This window comes from Clytia hemisphaerica, unplaced genomic scaffold (assembly GCF_902728285.1).
Source record: "Clytia hemisphaerica strain Z4C2 unplaced genomic scaffold, Clytia hemisphaerica genome assembly, whole genome shotgun sequence".
NCBI lineage: Eukaryota > Metazoa > Cnidaria > Hydrozoa > Leptothecata > Clytiidae > Clytia > Clytia hemisphaerica.
Window position 1 is genome coordinate 153845 of NW_027103871.1, and position 13911 is coordinate 167755.

At 36.1% G+C, this 13911-nt stretch overlaps 1 protein-coding gene, 1 long non-coding RNA gene and 1 other non-coding gene across 4 annotated transcripts in view; 1 reads left to right on the plus strand and 2 right to left on the minus strand.

Moving 5' to 3' along the window:
* Positions 1-13911, minus strand: part of LOC136808326 (uncharacterized) — a 103235-nt gene that overhangs the window by 41349 nt on the left and 47975 nt on the right. The window lies entirely within an intron of this gene.
* Positions 1-13911, minus strand: part of LOC136808323 (inactive tyrosine-protein kinase transmembrane receptor ROR1-like) — a 36046-nt gene that overhangs the window by 16891 nt on the left and 5244 nt on the right. For both annotated transcript variants that reach the window (XR_010846863.1, XM_067064857.1), the window contains exons 3-9: positions 10439-10485; positions 9751-9931; positions 9267-9427; positions 8623-8650; positions 8176-8315; positions 7808-7970; positions 7286-7443 (exon numbers count right to left, since the gene is read on the minus strand). Coding sequence is in view for 1 of the 2 variants with exons in the window: in XM_067064857.1 (XP_066920958.1) it covers positions 7286-7443; positions 7808-7970; positions 8176-8315; positions 8623-8650; positions 9267-9427; positions 9751-9931; positions 10439-10485 (878 nt within the window). In the remaining variant the exon portion in view is untranslated. The remainder of the gene's footprint in view (positions 1-7285; positions 7444-7807; positions 7971-8175; positions 8316-8622; positions 8651-9266; positions 9428-9750; positions 9932-10438; positions 10486-13911) is intronic.
* On the plus strand, positions 1214-1287 carry Trnav-uac (transfer RNA valine (anticodon UAC)). Its single transcript has one exon. It is a non-coding gene; the product is annotated as a tRNA-Val (tRNA).

The window sequence follows — 13911 nt, forward strand, 5'->3', positions numbered from 1 at the left end:
TAGTATCGAATTTGGATACTATATTCAACTTTTTATAAGAGCACCCTTTTCATAAGAATAGTATTCTAGTATCGAATTTGGATACTATATTCAACTTTTTATAAGAACACCCTTTTCATAAGAATAGTATTCTAGTATCGAATTTGGATACTATATTCAACTTTTTATAAGAACACCCTTTTCATAAGAATAGTATTCTAGTATCGAATTTGGATACTATATTCAACTTTTCATGAGAACACCCTTTTCATAAGAATAGTATTCCAGTATCGAATTTGGATACTATATTCAACTTTTCATGAGAACACCCTTTTCATAAGAATAGTATTCCAGTATCGAATTTGGATACTATATTCAACTTTTCATGAGAACACCCTTTTCATAAGAATAGTATTCTAGTATCGAATTTGGATACTATATTCAACTTTTTATAAGAACACCCTTTTCATAAGAATAGTATTCTAGTATCGAATTTAGATACTATATTCAACTCTTCATGAGAACACCCCTTTTCATAAGAATAGTATTCTAGTAACGAATTTGGATACTATATTCAACTTTTCACGAGAACACCCTTTTCATAAGAATAGTATTCTAGTATCGAATTTGGATACTATATTCAACTTTTCATGAGAACACCCTTTTCATAAGAATAGTATTCTAGTATCGAATTTAGATACTATATTCAACTTTTCATGAGAACACCCTTTTCATAAGAATAGTATTCTAGTAACGAATTTGGATACTCTATTCAACTTTTTATAAGAACACCCTTTTCATAAGAATAGTATTCTAGTATCGAATTTGGATACTATATTCAACTTTTTATAAGAACACCCTTTTCATAAGAATAGTATTCTAGTATCGAATTTGGATACTATATTTAACTTTTCATGAGAACACCCTTTTCATAAGAATAGTGTTCTAGTATCGAATTTGGATACTATATTCAACTTTTCACGAGAACACCCTTTTCATAAGAATAGTATTCTAGTATCGAATTTAGATACTATATTAACAGCGTCATTAACAATACAAACTTGGAATATTGTCTCTCGCCAAAACATGTGGAGAGCAGGGTGTCTGACATTTGAACCTTGCACATGAATTGTCTAACCTTGGAAACCTTGAGAAATCATCATCTTATTTCATTTCAGTCTTGTCTACAATTTGTCATCGTGTTTTATCAATAAAACTTCCGTATTTACTTTATGGCTGGGTAGCTCAGTCGGTAGAGCATTTGCCTTACAATCTAAGGGTTGTGGGTTCGATCCCCGGTCACAGCCAACTCAGCGGATGAGTAGCTTAGATTGGGTAATCTGATCTGGGCGGTAAGTTACTGGTAACTGAGAGTAGATGTGGCTCTCCACCTCAGCATTCGATCTCCCAGGTCTAGCGTGAATAGAAAAGGGGATAGACTCTCTCACTCCCGGCCCCGCCGACAGCCACCAGATTAATATACTTGATGATGACTGGCTGCTCTTTGCAGAGGACACCCGGTTCCGTATTGAGCGGTCTAGGAGTCGTCTCATTAGAACCGTCTACGCGTTGGTTTATACTGCGACCAGCTTGCGAGACACTGACACACAGTTTTTGGATCGAGTGCGTTAAGTCCAGCGTGAACCACTAGGGAACAAGGCCAGCGCACTCTCACCTCGTCCACGATGGATTGTGGAATCGATACCTAGCACAGTCACCGACAGGCTTCTTGAGTTTCTGTCTACCCAATTCCCCTCACATGGCATGGGTTGGCCCGGGCGAAGGTACATTTACTTGCCAAGTGAATCACAGCACCGAGCGGGAATCGAACCCCGACCTCCTGGACGGAAGTCAAGATTGATAACCACTACACTACTGCGCCACTTACTTACTTACTCTTCCGTATTCACTTGGCTTGCAATTATCGTATTGCACCCTTTGGTATGAAAGAACTAATAATAGTCCGCATGCACCATGTTCAAACGCAACTGGCACAGAGGTTGTTTGAACGTTCATTTAACGTTCTTAACATCCATAAAAGCTAGATGAACGGTAAATCAATGTTACTTACCACCTGGGATGGTTACCATATCCTTTTTAACCCTGTTTAGCACAGTGGGACCCCCCCTCGAAATATTTTATCTCAGAAAAGGTCATGCTAAATCAATTGAAGAAACAACAACGGTCATGGAAAAAGCAAACAACACAACATAACACGTCTTGAAAAGCCGCTAAAATTTGATCAGAATAACCTTGAAAGTGGTTTTAAAACATTTCTGTAGACATCCTAAAGGTAAAGCACCAAGAAAAAAAAATCTTGGCGCTTGGCCAGAGCAGTACGACATTGGCGAGAAAATGATAGCGCTTTTAAAATCATCTCAAAAATTGGAAAAATATCGCCGAGCCGAGTTAAAAGAGTCACCTGGGATAACCATAAATAAAGAAAAAATCTAAAAGTCAAATGGATGGAGGCCATAATATCAACTTTGCTTATTTAAAAAACCAGAACGGTAATAATGACACACACTTTATCATGTTTTACTTAGTTAGAACTTTCTCTCAAAAAGAACTGAAAACTTTGTGAAGAAAACCCTTTTGAAATTTTCTCTTCAAAAAAAGGAATCATTTTTATCCGTACGTATCAGCAATGTCACAATGGAATGAAATACCAAAGAGAAAAAATATACCATATGCTACCTCTAAGCTTGTTGAAAATTCCTTTTCTTCTACCTCTAAGCTTTTTTGAAAATTTCTTTTCCCCTATAAGCCTTTATGGGAGGAGTTTCCAAGTTCTTTAGGTACATTTTAGTGCGCAGAGATCAATTTTCACTGCCATCAACTTCCCACAATGTTAGTGGGTTTCTTTAAAAGATTTATGTTATAATTTGAAGCCATTTTTCAAAATTTGAAATTAAAATAAAAGTTTAATCTTTTTCACATATAAGCTTGAGTGAGGTGATACAATCGAAATATATCGTTTAACCATAGAAGTATTGTTTAACTGATTTTAAAATTTTAAACTTTAAAAGACTTCTTCTTCTATAAATCCCTATCCACGTGAGAGCATAAAGAATGATCCCCGAATAGGCCATTTTGACGGTCGAAAGGAATCACTACTGACAAAAAAATAGTCTCCCCCTCCCTCCACCCGCTATGACTTATTGATATCATCAGATGTAAATGATTACCCATGATTCACTTCGACCGTGAAATGGCCTATGATATGTTATCAGCGACACAAGTTGTACTTTAATGAGTCAGTCACCACCAGGGCGTCTTCTGTTCAAACCAGGGCGTTTCCAGTTCAAACCAGGGCGTTTTCTGTTCAAACCAGGGCGTTTTCTGTTCAAACCAGGGCGTTTTTTCCTTCACCTCTCTTATCCTCTACGAAAGCGGCCTATGCTCCCATGACTGACCCGACTTCTTTCATCAACCAAGCCGAAACAAATTAAGACTATAGAGGCCCCCAGTCACCTTTCGAATCACGCAATCACGCAAAAGAATTTTCAAATCACGTTGCCACGAGTTAAATTTCCTTTCTATCACGATCACGTTGATCACGTTCCCAACGTTGGTTCCTCCGATCACGCAATCACGCACTTTAAAATCTTAAATCACGAAATCACGCACTTGAAAAAAACGCCAATCACGCCATCACGAAAACCACTGGGGGACCTCACTACGGTTCACCTTCATGTCTTTCAACATATAATGTTCTGCTTTCGAAAAAGAAAGGTATCACTCACACCCCGTCCCAAAAGACCCCATAATGCAAAAAGGTAAAGAAAATTATGAAATAGGCCGGAAAATATTATAAATCCTTTAGATTCGCTTTCTATACTTTATTTTTCAAAACAACTTTATAGCAATCAAAGAGATTCGAGGTCCCAGGTGTATGGGCGACTGCTTTAAGAGTTCATAAACCCCCTGGAAAAGCGTCAAAGTATGAGAGGATGAGCCTTTCAGAACTAACCTTCCAGGGGGTAAAGTTGTGCAAATGGTGAAAATTTCTTTATCTGACTCATTTTAAATAAAATGAAATAAAATCAACAATGTTTTTATAAAAACAAACATTTTAGCGTGCTTTCGATATTTTTGCAAGGGTAAATTTCTCACGAACCAAAATAGAAGATTAGAAGATAGAACTTTATTAACTATGTTTTTTTTATATTAGGTCATTTTTATGAGCCTGGAATTTGTCAACCTAGGAACGAATTTATAAAATCTTATACCAATCTTTTCAAAATTTTTAGTCGGCCTTAATTTTAGTCGGCTCAAATTTTTAGTCGGCCCTAATTTTAGTCACCAAGCTAAAATTTAGTCACTTAGAGCCGACTGGTCGATATGGTATCTATGAAATTTGAACCAGGAACCCTTGAATCGAGGCGCTAAAGCTGGGAGCAAACCGTCAAACATTATTCTTTAAACATCGTGACGTTTCATGTTTGAAATCGATGTTTGACGGTTTGCGGAGTCAAAAATTGTATCTTTTCAACAAAAACATCCAAAAGTATGTGTGAAACAATGTTGGAAAATGCCGTACAAACCATTCAACAAATTCAAATGTTTGAAGAACCATGTTTTTTGATTTGCTCCCAGCTTAACGCCTTAGACCATACATCTACTGCTCCTAAAGCTGGTCTAGACTGGAGTCGTTCATAATGCGTGTAATACAGTAGAGAGTGGCGAAACTTTAGTATAGAGTAGTATAGGCGTTATATGATAATACGATTATTGTTATGGAGTAGTATAGACGTTATATGATAATACGATTATTGTTATGGGATTTAGTTTGTATAAACGATGACTGGAAGAATCTGGTGTTCCGGCCTTATAGAATCCCCGGCTTCCTACGCAGAAACTTGCGTATCAAGCAACAACAAACTCTCAAAACAAAATCGAAGCTTAAATGAAAAATTTTTAACACACAAATCCACACACTTTTTTTTTCAAGAATTTTTTTTGAACGGCAAAAAATTATAATTGAAATATTGACACTTTTCTTTTGCTGGGAATTAGTGCACAAAGGTTTCTAGAAGACTAAAATTGTTCCCTCCATTACTTTTTGCTTTATTTCTACCATGTCTGAATTAGTCGTCTAGCTTGCTAGACTAAAAGCTGGTCTTGAAACTGCATTAGTTTGTCAATATAATAAATTGAAACCTGATATTTTCCAAACAACTCATTCTCCCACTATCTACAATGTTGCGATATTTTGTCCTTACGAAAAATCAATCAAAAAATATCATATATAAAATGCATACTTACTCCATGGGCCAAGGTCCATGTTCGCGACACAAGTAAGCCGAAAAGAAGAAAAAAGATTTTGACCAGTCAGAAGACATACTACATTTAAAAGGCAAGGTCTTTCTATACCTTCGCAAGAAATGAAATTATGACGTCATTCCAAATCAACGTTGACAGGGCAACGGCAAATAATTCGTTTTTATCGGCGAAGTGCCGCAAAACAAAACAAGTCCTACACAATGTTTACAAAGCAGAGAAGCTTTACAAGACGTGAAAGCCAAAGATGAAAAATGCCCGACTTTCAGGTAGCTTGGCAGCAATTTGTCTCTATCTCTCTCTCTTGGAGATTTGAACAAAATGGATTTTCTTAAACCCTTAAAGCAATCACGAATATTTTTACAATAAATCTTAAAAATTGAATTCATTCGAATCTAGTGCAACAAGGGATTTGGGCTCGAGTTAACCAGAATTAGATGACGTAATATGTTTATTTGTGTAAAAGCAATGTTCAGGCAATGCAGGCGTATTGTAAAATTTACAATACTCTTAAAAATTGCGCCAGCATGAAACACCGTGTAGCAATTGTAAGTTTTATTTCTTAATATTTCGCTCGAATTTTTTCGAATTTTCTTGAGCACTTTGTGATTCTATTGATTTCACTGTACGTGTAGGCGCATCAACAAAAGGACTTCAGAAAGCTAGTCTCATTCTTGACCCTAGGAGGAAACTCTAAATCTCAAGACCTGCTTCCATATAACTTTTGGCACAGGTGGTATTTCATTGTATACGATGTATCACACTTCAGGCTAATCACTACTGCCTGACAAAATAAGTCATATCATGAGTGTATGTTCGGTAGAAGAAACAAGCTCTTCGCTCCACAAGGAGATACCAAATCATAAACAACTAAATCTTGATTCTTTTTTACCCAGAAAAACTTCATCACTCGGTGCTAACGTTCAATCTTACGTTTTGTCTGGCTTCATTATTGATACACTGTGGAGGAGGGAGCTCGTAACAGCGAATGTAGAAAAAAAGAACTAAATAGCACTCCGCGGCAGACGATTTCTTATAGAAGAAGTTCACGGAAAGGTGACAAACGAGAAGCCCGTCTCCAATTTTGGTTAACAATTAAGAAATAAAAGCGAAAGTAAACACACGGCTCCTTACTGAAAGTAGTTTCAGATTCTTGCGAAAAAAAGAGGATAGTCTCCAAAAAAAAGTATACTGTAGTCGTTAATATTACGTGTTATACAGTAATAAAGGTGTTATAGGATAGTACGAAAGTTGTTACAGCAAATCATGTGTTTGTTTAAACTATATATCCCCCCCCCGAGGATACAAAAATCAAAAAAGCTTGGGGCTAATAGGGTTAAGTGAACCTTATAAACACAGTTGTGTATTTCCATTTATATTTTTGTCCCAAAATCCGAAATCCTCTTTTGATTAGACTGTCTAGCGTTAAATAAGTATGTACACCTTCCAAAGTCGAAACAAATAATGTAGCGTAATCTTTGCACAGCAGCAGGCTGGAATGTGTGGCGTGGTGGAAAGAAATGCTCGCACAAAAAGTTATAAACGTTTTTTCATAAGAACAAACTAAATAAGAACATGAGACTTTGGTTTTAGTCTTAAAACATCCGTTGGCTTCAAAAATGTGGATGAGCCGGGTAGCTCAGTCGGTAGAGCATTCGCCTTACATTCTAAGGGCTGTGGGTTCGATCCCCGGTCACAGCCAACTCAGCGGATGAGAAGCCTAGATTGGGTAATCTGATCTAGGCGGTAAGTTACTGGGAGCTGAGAGTAGGTGTGGCTTATGTGCGGATGTTCTTAGCTTTTTCAGTTTTAAGCCTAAAAATTTTCTTAACATATTCTTACTTTCACCATTTTGTGAGTAATTTTGCCCATTTTCCTAAGAAATTTGGTGCTTTAGAGTCCGCGAAGCCTTAAAATGTTCACAGCCAGAAGACTTAAAATGTTCTTCATATTTTGGGCACTAGCCTAATGTTTTTATAGTTCGTTCTTATGAAAAACGTGGAAACAGAATCAAATAACTTACTGGCTTTCATTTGCTCCAAATAGTTTCGAACGCGATCCATCTCCTGAAAAGTCTTGGTGCAATTTGTACTTGGAAGTTCATCGCACGATTGAGGAACCACAGCTGTCAACGAGCGGTCTTTTTGTGCGAACTCGAACTCTTTTTGACAATCTGTTTTACTGAAATATTGAGAAAAGAAATCAATAAAGCCCCTATCTCTCACTTTCATACAAGGGAACGAAGAGGATGGTGTTTAGGAATTAACTATTCCAAAAAAAGGAAAACGGTTTTTTGTTGAAGAAGTTAGTTTTTTGAATCATTCAGAAGGTACGCCTAAAAAGCTGGTGAAAACACAGGGTCTTTTTTTTGTAAAAGGATCTCGTCGCTAAAAAGTGGATAAACTTTCGCTTTGACAACATCTCACGAATCGGTTCTTTTTTGGCTAATTTCATTCACTTTCGAGCGAGTTATTCTGACAAGATCTAAATTTCGTAAAAATGGCCAAAATTGCGAGATTTAAACCATCAAAAGGGAATATGGTACCTGAGCAGTGTACAGTCCTGTTTACAGATCATTTGAGGACGACGTTTCAAGTTGTTGCCATGACTACAGTACGGCATATTGAAGTAACAAAGGAAGGGAAGAACCAAGGGTTTGCATTTGTTACTGATCTTGTGTTGGTTCATCGCTAACACTTTCTTGATCGCTAAAAAATAAATGACGTGAAATAAATTAAAATACTCTCAAAATATTTTTATTTATTCATCGGCTTTTAAAAGGTGCCACTCTTTCGCCCTAAATTGCACCATTTCTACTTGCTTATTTTCCTAATTGCTGAGCATCAACCACAGCAACATTTGGGAAAAAGCCAACATGCAACTTTGCACAACGCAGCCGAACGTAAAACTTACTCTGCAACATATCTTCTTTGACTTCAATATTGCCTTCCGTGTAAACAGAACGAGTTGGATCCAAATAGCCCCAGCATGCACTGCTGTTCTTCAAAGGTAAACATTTCTCCTCCAGCTTGAAGTTTTTATCGCCTGGGACACTGTGGTAGAAAAATAAAGTTATGTTTAACAACAAGGAATCTTTAAGAATACGTTTAAGCAAGTCAAAATCTAGTGGTTAATGTTTTTTAATGATTTTCCAATCCAGCGTTTGTTTGTGCGAAAACTATGAAGGGAACAAAGTCTAATTTAGAATCCTGCGTAGAAGCTTTTTTTTCATTGGCACAGAATAAAGACCCCTTACTAAGCTATACAAATCAAATTTGTTTTCTTTTTCATCTTGATCAAACGATAACTGTTTCAAGGCTTCTTAATTTTCAAAGGATATGAAACAGTGTCATATCTTACCCATGGCTATTTGGGAATCCGGCTCCTTCTAAAAAAGAAGAAAAAAGTGAATTTATAATGTAATAGAAGGTAAACATTGCAATCCCTAGGTATCAACAGACGGAAGACAACTCTTAAGGCCGGTCTCCACTTTCGCGCGACATAACCAAAATTTTTTGACGTTTTTGTAAGGTTGAAAAATGAAGCAATTCCATTGGTAGAAATTGACGTAACGGTTGAAAAAAAGTAGAACTTCCTTCAACTTTTTTTTTGTTCGCGCGAAACCTTTTTATGACGTAATCTTTTCTTCAGGCAAAAAAGGTTAAGAAAAAAACTATTTCGCGCCCATTTCGCGCGAAAGTGGAGTTCGGCCTTTAAACAAGTTTTTAAGAGTTGCGCCTAAGATACCTTATTACACGAATAAAAGAAGACGGCCTTGATATTAAAACGCAAAAAATTCTCACAATGTGACAAGAAGTATTAATAACAAGGCCAGACCTTTAACAAACTTTATGAGTTTAAATAGAAACTAGGCTTTAAAATAACAGTCTTTGATTTTTAGGTCCCCTTTTTCTTTTTGGAAAATAACAGGTGATATCTAGAGCTTGAATCTGCCAGACACCCTTCATAATATTTGATTTCCTGATCATTTTTCTTTCCCTTACCTTTCGTAACAAAGGATTTTTTGCTCAGCGTTTCGCCTTCTTGGTTTTTGGCTACGCATGCGTAAACTGCAGGGTTGGTATCACTGTTCCACGATTCAATGTTCATGGTAGAAACAACCATCTCTCGGTAGCCTTTGAAATTGCCATCTTTTATACGTTTCCTAAAATGAATGAATGAAAAATGATTGAATGAATGAATGAAAAATGATTGAATGAATGAATGAATAAACAAACGGACGAATGAACAAATGAACAAATGAACAAATGGACGAACGAACGAACGAAAAACTTGTAGATATCCAGGGTGTTATATAAAAGAAGAAAAATTAAGAAATATTGAACATTTTCAACTTTCATTCTTGAGGACGAAGTAAGCCTAAAAAATAATGAAGAAGAAATACTAAACGAAATCAGATAGATCCAAAGTCGAGAGAATTAGTTTACAAATTGATCTACATCTGAGAAATAACCTATCAGTTGTTACCGTTCAGTGGAGATTCGATAGTGTTTGTTTTGCGGATCAATGGAGGTGTCAGCCATAGCATTGCTATTGACGTTCAATTTTCTCCATGTGATTATCGGTTGTGGATTACCGACCGCGCGACAACGTAAACGTTGCTTTATTGGATACGATATGTTCCTAGGATGTGTTCGAAATTCTGGAACTGTGAAAAAATTAATAGTATCGAGTTTATGTGTTAACGAGATAAATCGAAGGAGACGGTATCTATAGCAAAGTTGACATGTCTCCAAATTAATCGCCATCCACTTTGCTCGACGACGGTAAAAACACCAAAATAAGGTCTTTTGAGAATTTGAGAGCCATAAACAACATTCAACCTTAATATCGCACTCGATCTGAGTTTTATCAAATCAAAGACAATTTTTAAGAGTTGTTTCATCGACTTGAGTAAAAAGTAGCAGAATGGTAACGAAACCTTTGCACCAGGTAGGAGGAGGTACACAACGAGCAAGTAATCTCCAACGCTTAAGTTTCAAATACATAGAGAAACAAGATTAGACTCTTCCAGAAAAAAAAACAACCCGAACATGGGGGAGGAAAATGAAAAAAGCATGAAGTCGGCCCCAGGACACTGAAACAGTTTTTATGAGCGATTATTTTTGGGATGTCCCATTTAAGCGTTGACAATATCATCACGTGACTGACTTACTTTGACACGGTCTGTTATCGTCGCAAACATCCGAATTCGATGACCGTCTGAAAAAATAATAAAACTTATCATTATTTGGAATGAAACGATCCCTTATGGAATGTATCGAGAGTTACCAGAAAAAATACTTCGATCAAAAGATCAACAAGGCCAAAAATATCATAGTCTCCTTAACACTGCTTTGCACTCTCATTTTCTGTGGTAGTCTTTGAGTCGATATTTTACATGCATAGCCGAGTAATCTATGACTCTTAGATATCCTTTCGATTGTTTTTACGGGGTCCTCATCTATGTAAGAACAGAACATTGGAGAAAGCCGTGGATTGACTTTTAGACTTCTTTTTGTGTTTTTGTTGTAAAAGGGCAAAGCTTGCTTCTAACGAATAGATGTTTCATTCTATTTTGCAAAGACGACTTTTAATTCTTGGCAAAATATAATGAATGTTTTAATAACGGGTGCTTCAAAACCATAAAATTTGGCAGCTATTGTTATTGGAAGCAATTTCGATTGTTAAAAACCGGAAACACGCATTTCAAAAGGCTTTCTAAGAAAAATAAAACACCAAATTACAATAACTAAATTATGAATAACCAATGGTAAAATATTCAAGGAATTTTCTTATGTATTAAAAAACGTATTAAGTGAATTAAACTATGGTATGAAAGATATTTTCTATTGTGAATTGCCATCTTAGACTTTGTTTTACTGAAATGTTGTAGAGATTAAATTTGGTAAGTAAAATGACAGCTCTTTCTAGTTTTTTTTTCCTAGCCTTTCTCGACTCTCATCGATTCTTAGGAATCAATTAAACAAATTGAAAATCTACTCCGAAAATCTTGCTATTTTAGTAATAGATCTTTGAATCTCGTTAGAATTCGTTAAAATTAACTGAAACGACAATTTTCTGGTTTGACGATAGCTTAGCATAGGGTGTAAACAGACGCAGGTTTGAATAATAATTCTAAACTCTTCAAACTACAAGCCAGTCGCAGGGGTTCCTGGGAGTTCGATTGGTACCAACTGGTCAGAGGGGGTGTGAGGGTACACGTTTGTACCGGTGGGGGTGCTTCTCACCCTAGCTTAAAATATCTCGCTCCTTTCGCTTGCACGACATTTTTTAAGCAAGAGAAAGAACAATTTTCTCCAACACGGCACAAATAAATGTTGATTAATTCTTTTTTTGAAATGTGTGTTTTATTAAACGATTATCATGAGGGAATCTCCCGGGGTTGGAGGGCACTGACTGCCGACCGTAGGTGTAGCCTTAAAGGGTATCTTTTTTATGCCTCTCATAGTGTAAGGGTCGACATGAGAGAAAGTGCATGAACATACCCTCAAAATTTCAAAAAATTCAGTTCCCCCTGACTTAGTTCCATGAGAAGCTAGCAATTATGTTGTGGTAAATCTATAGTCTATCCCTTACCTCCCTTATAATAGTACACGCTTTTTTTATAAGAATGGTGTAAATCCATTTAATCATGGATATTCTTAACTTTTTTGAGAAAATCATCCTTTTAAAATATATTCAGATTCAGACTAGATTTAACATTTAGTACATACGTCTCAAAATTCCATGATGGTGATATTATTAGCATATTCTTAATTTTTTGCCCATTTTCATCATGGACATTCTTATAAAAAAAGCGTGTATGGTAATGTTAAACCCCTAAAATCATGTAGTTTTGTACAAAGCAGTAATTAAAAAACAACTTTCTTCCACTTCTAATTTAAGCCGAGGTTATAAAGAACTTGTTTTGATTGATATTTTAATCTCTGGGATTATCATAATCTATTGCATATTATAAAGGGTCATCGTAATTCATTATCGTCTGAGGTTTTCGCATTGCTTTTTCTTTCAAATTGATATAGTATAGTTGTTGTTCTAAGACTTTGATTCTATGATAGCTAACAGCTCCCTAATCGTCGTTAAAAATTCTAAAAAACGAAACGGTTTGAATATAATTTGAAGACGAAAAATGTTTGAAGTAAGTACAACATAATACAAACAAACGCTTTATTTGGCCACCGTATGGCACCAAAATATCGTAACTCTTTTCTGAAACACCGAAAAACCGACAGGAAAAAAGAACTAATAATACATAAAACCCGTACACCCCCGGACGGCCTTCCTTATTCCCTAATGTCCTGATGGGCTGGGATGGACGCAGGGCATCGGTCCACACCCATATGACCCCCGGTGACCTGGTACTGACCCGGGCAGGGCCTTCCAGGGGTGAAAACCCCTCCCTTAAGCCTTTAGAAATCAATGAAATAAATTTAAGCAAGTCCTTGGGTTTGGCATTCGGGTTTTTGATACTCATAGGTGCAATAATGAAAGGGTAGTTCATTGAACAACCTCAATAAGATGACGACATTGTGTTTCTTAATAGAATATTTAATAAGATTTGTTTCTACCCAGGTCGTGAGGGAGAAAGAGAAGGGGTCAGTGAATAGGTTTAATCAAGTTTAATGCAATCGATTTATATATAAACATTGGTGGTTAATATAGTCAGACTATATCTACATACTGTTATGAATAAAGAGGCATGCAAGCAAATGGTGAGAAAAACTGTTAACCCAGCTCCGCCCTATAGATAGTAAAACAGTATCGTACAGGGAATGCGTGAATAAACGAGTAGGTTTTAATAAGCAGACAAAAATGAGAAGTCACCTCGCTCAAGTCACATTTAGCCAATTTTCTAATTTCTCAAGCAAATCAAAGCGAGTACTCACTAATTACAATGTAATGAATTATCACCCAACTTGTAAAAATCTCAACCAATATTTTTCAAAATCTTGACTCGACAAATTCACCAAAGCTTGACCTGCCAAACTCTAAAATCTGAAAACCTTTCAATTCCCCTAAAAATCTACAGGTTCAGTCAAAAGTTTTCAGGTTTTGAAGTCTGTTCTAAAAGAATTAGCAGACATTGTTGGAAAGATAATCTAGAAGAAGAAAATATAACGTAATGAAGAAGAAGAAAACCAAAAGAACTTCTTCATAGAGCATTATCTATCGAAGGCTATAGTCCTCCAATGTAAACTAAAAATGTCCAAAAATGGACAAAATATAAATGGCTACATGGCCAAAAGGGTTGATAATGTTTGGAGCCTCTAACTAGCTTTTATAGTGCTAGGATGACAGGCTCAGAACAACTGATAAAATTACTTTTGGTGGTTAGAGCCAGGGTCAAATTTACAGTTTTTGAAAAATGTGCGAACTGCCAATATTTTTGAAATAGTTTTTTATCTTTACAATAACATCATACTTTTCTCTTTTTTCCTTTTTAAAGAGTAATGTATCAAAATGTGCAGACTGCCAATTTCTACAGAAAACGCAAAAAAACACTTTATGATATGAATATAAAAAAAGTTTCCAAAATAGAATGATCTGCGGTTTGGAGATGGGGAACTTTTTATTTTTGTTGGTGACACTGGCATTAAATTGAACACTGTAAACTTAGTAGAAAAA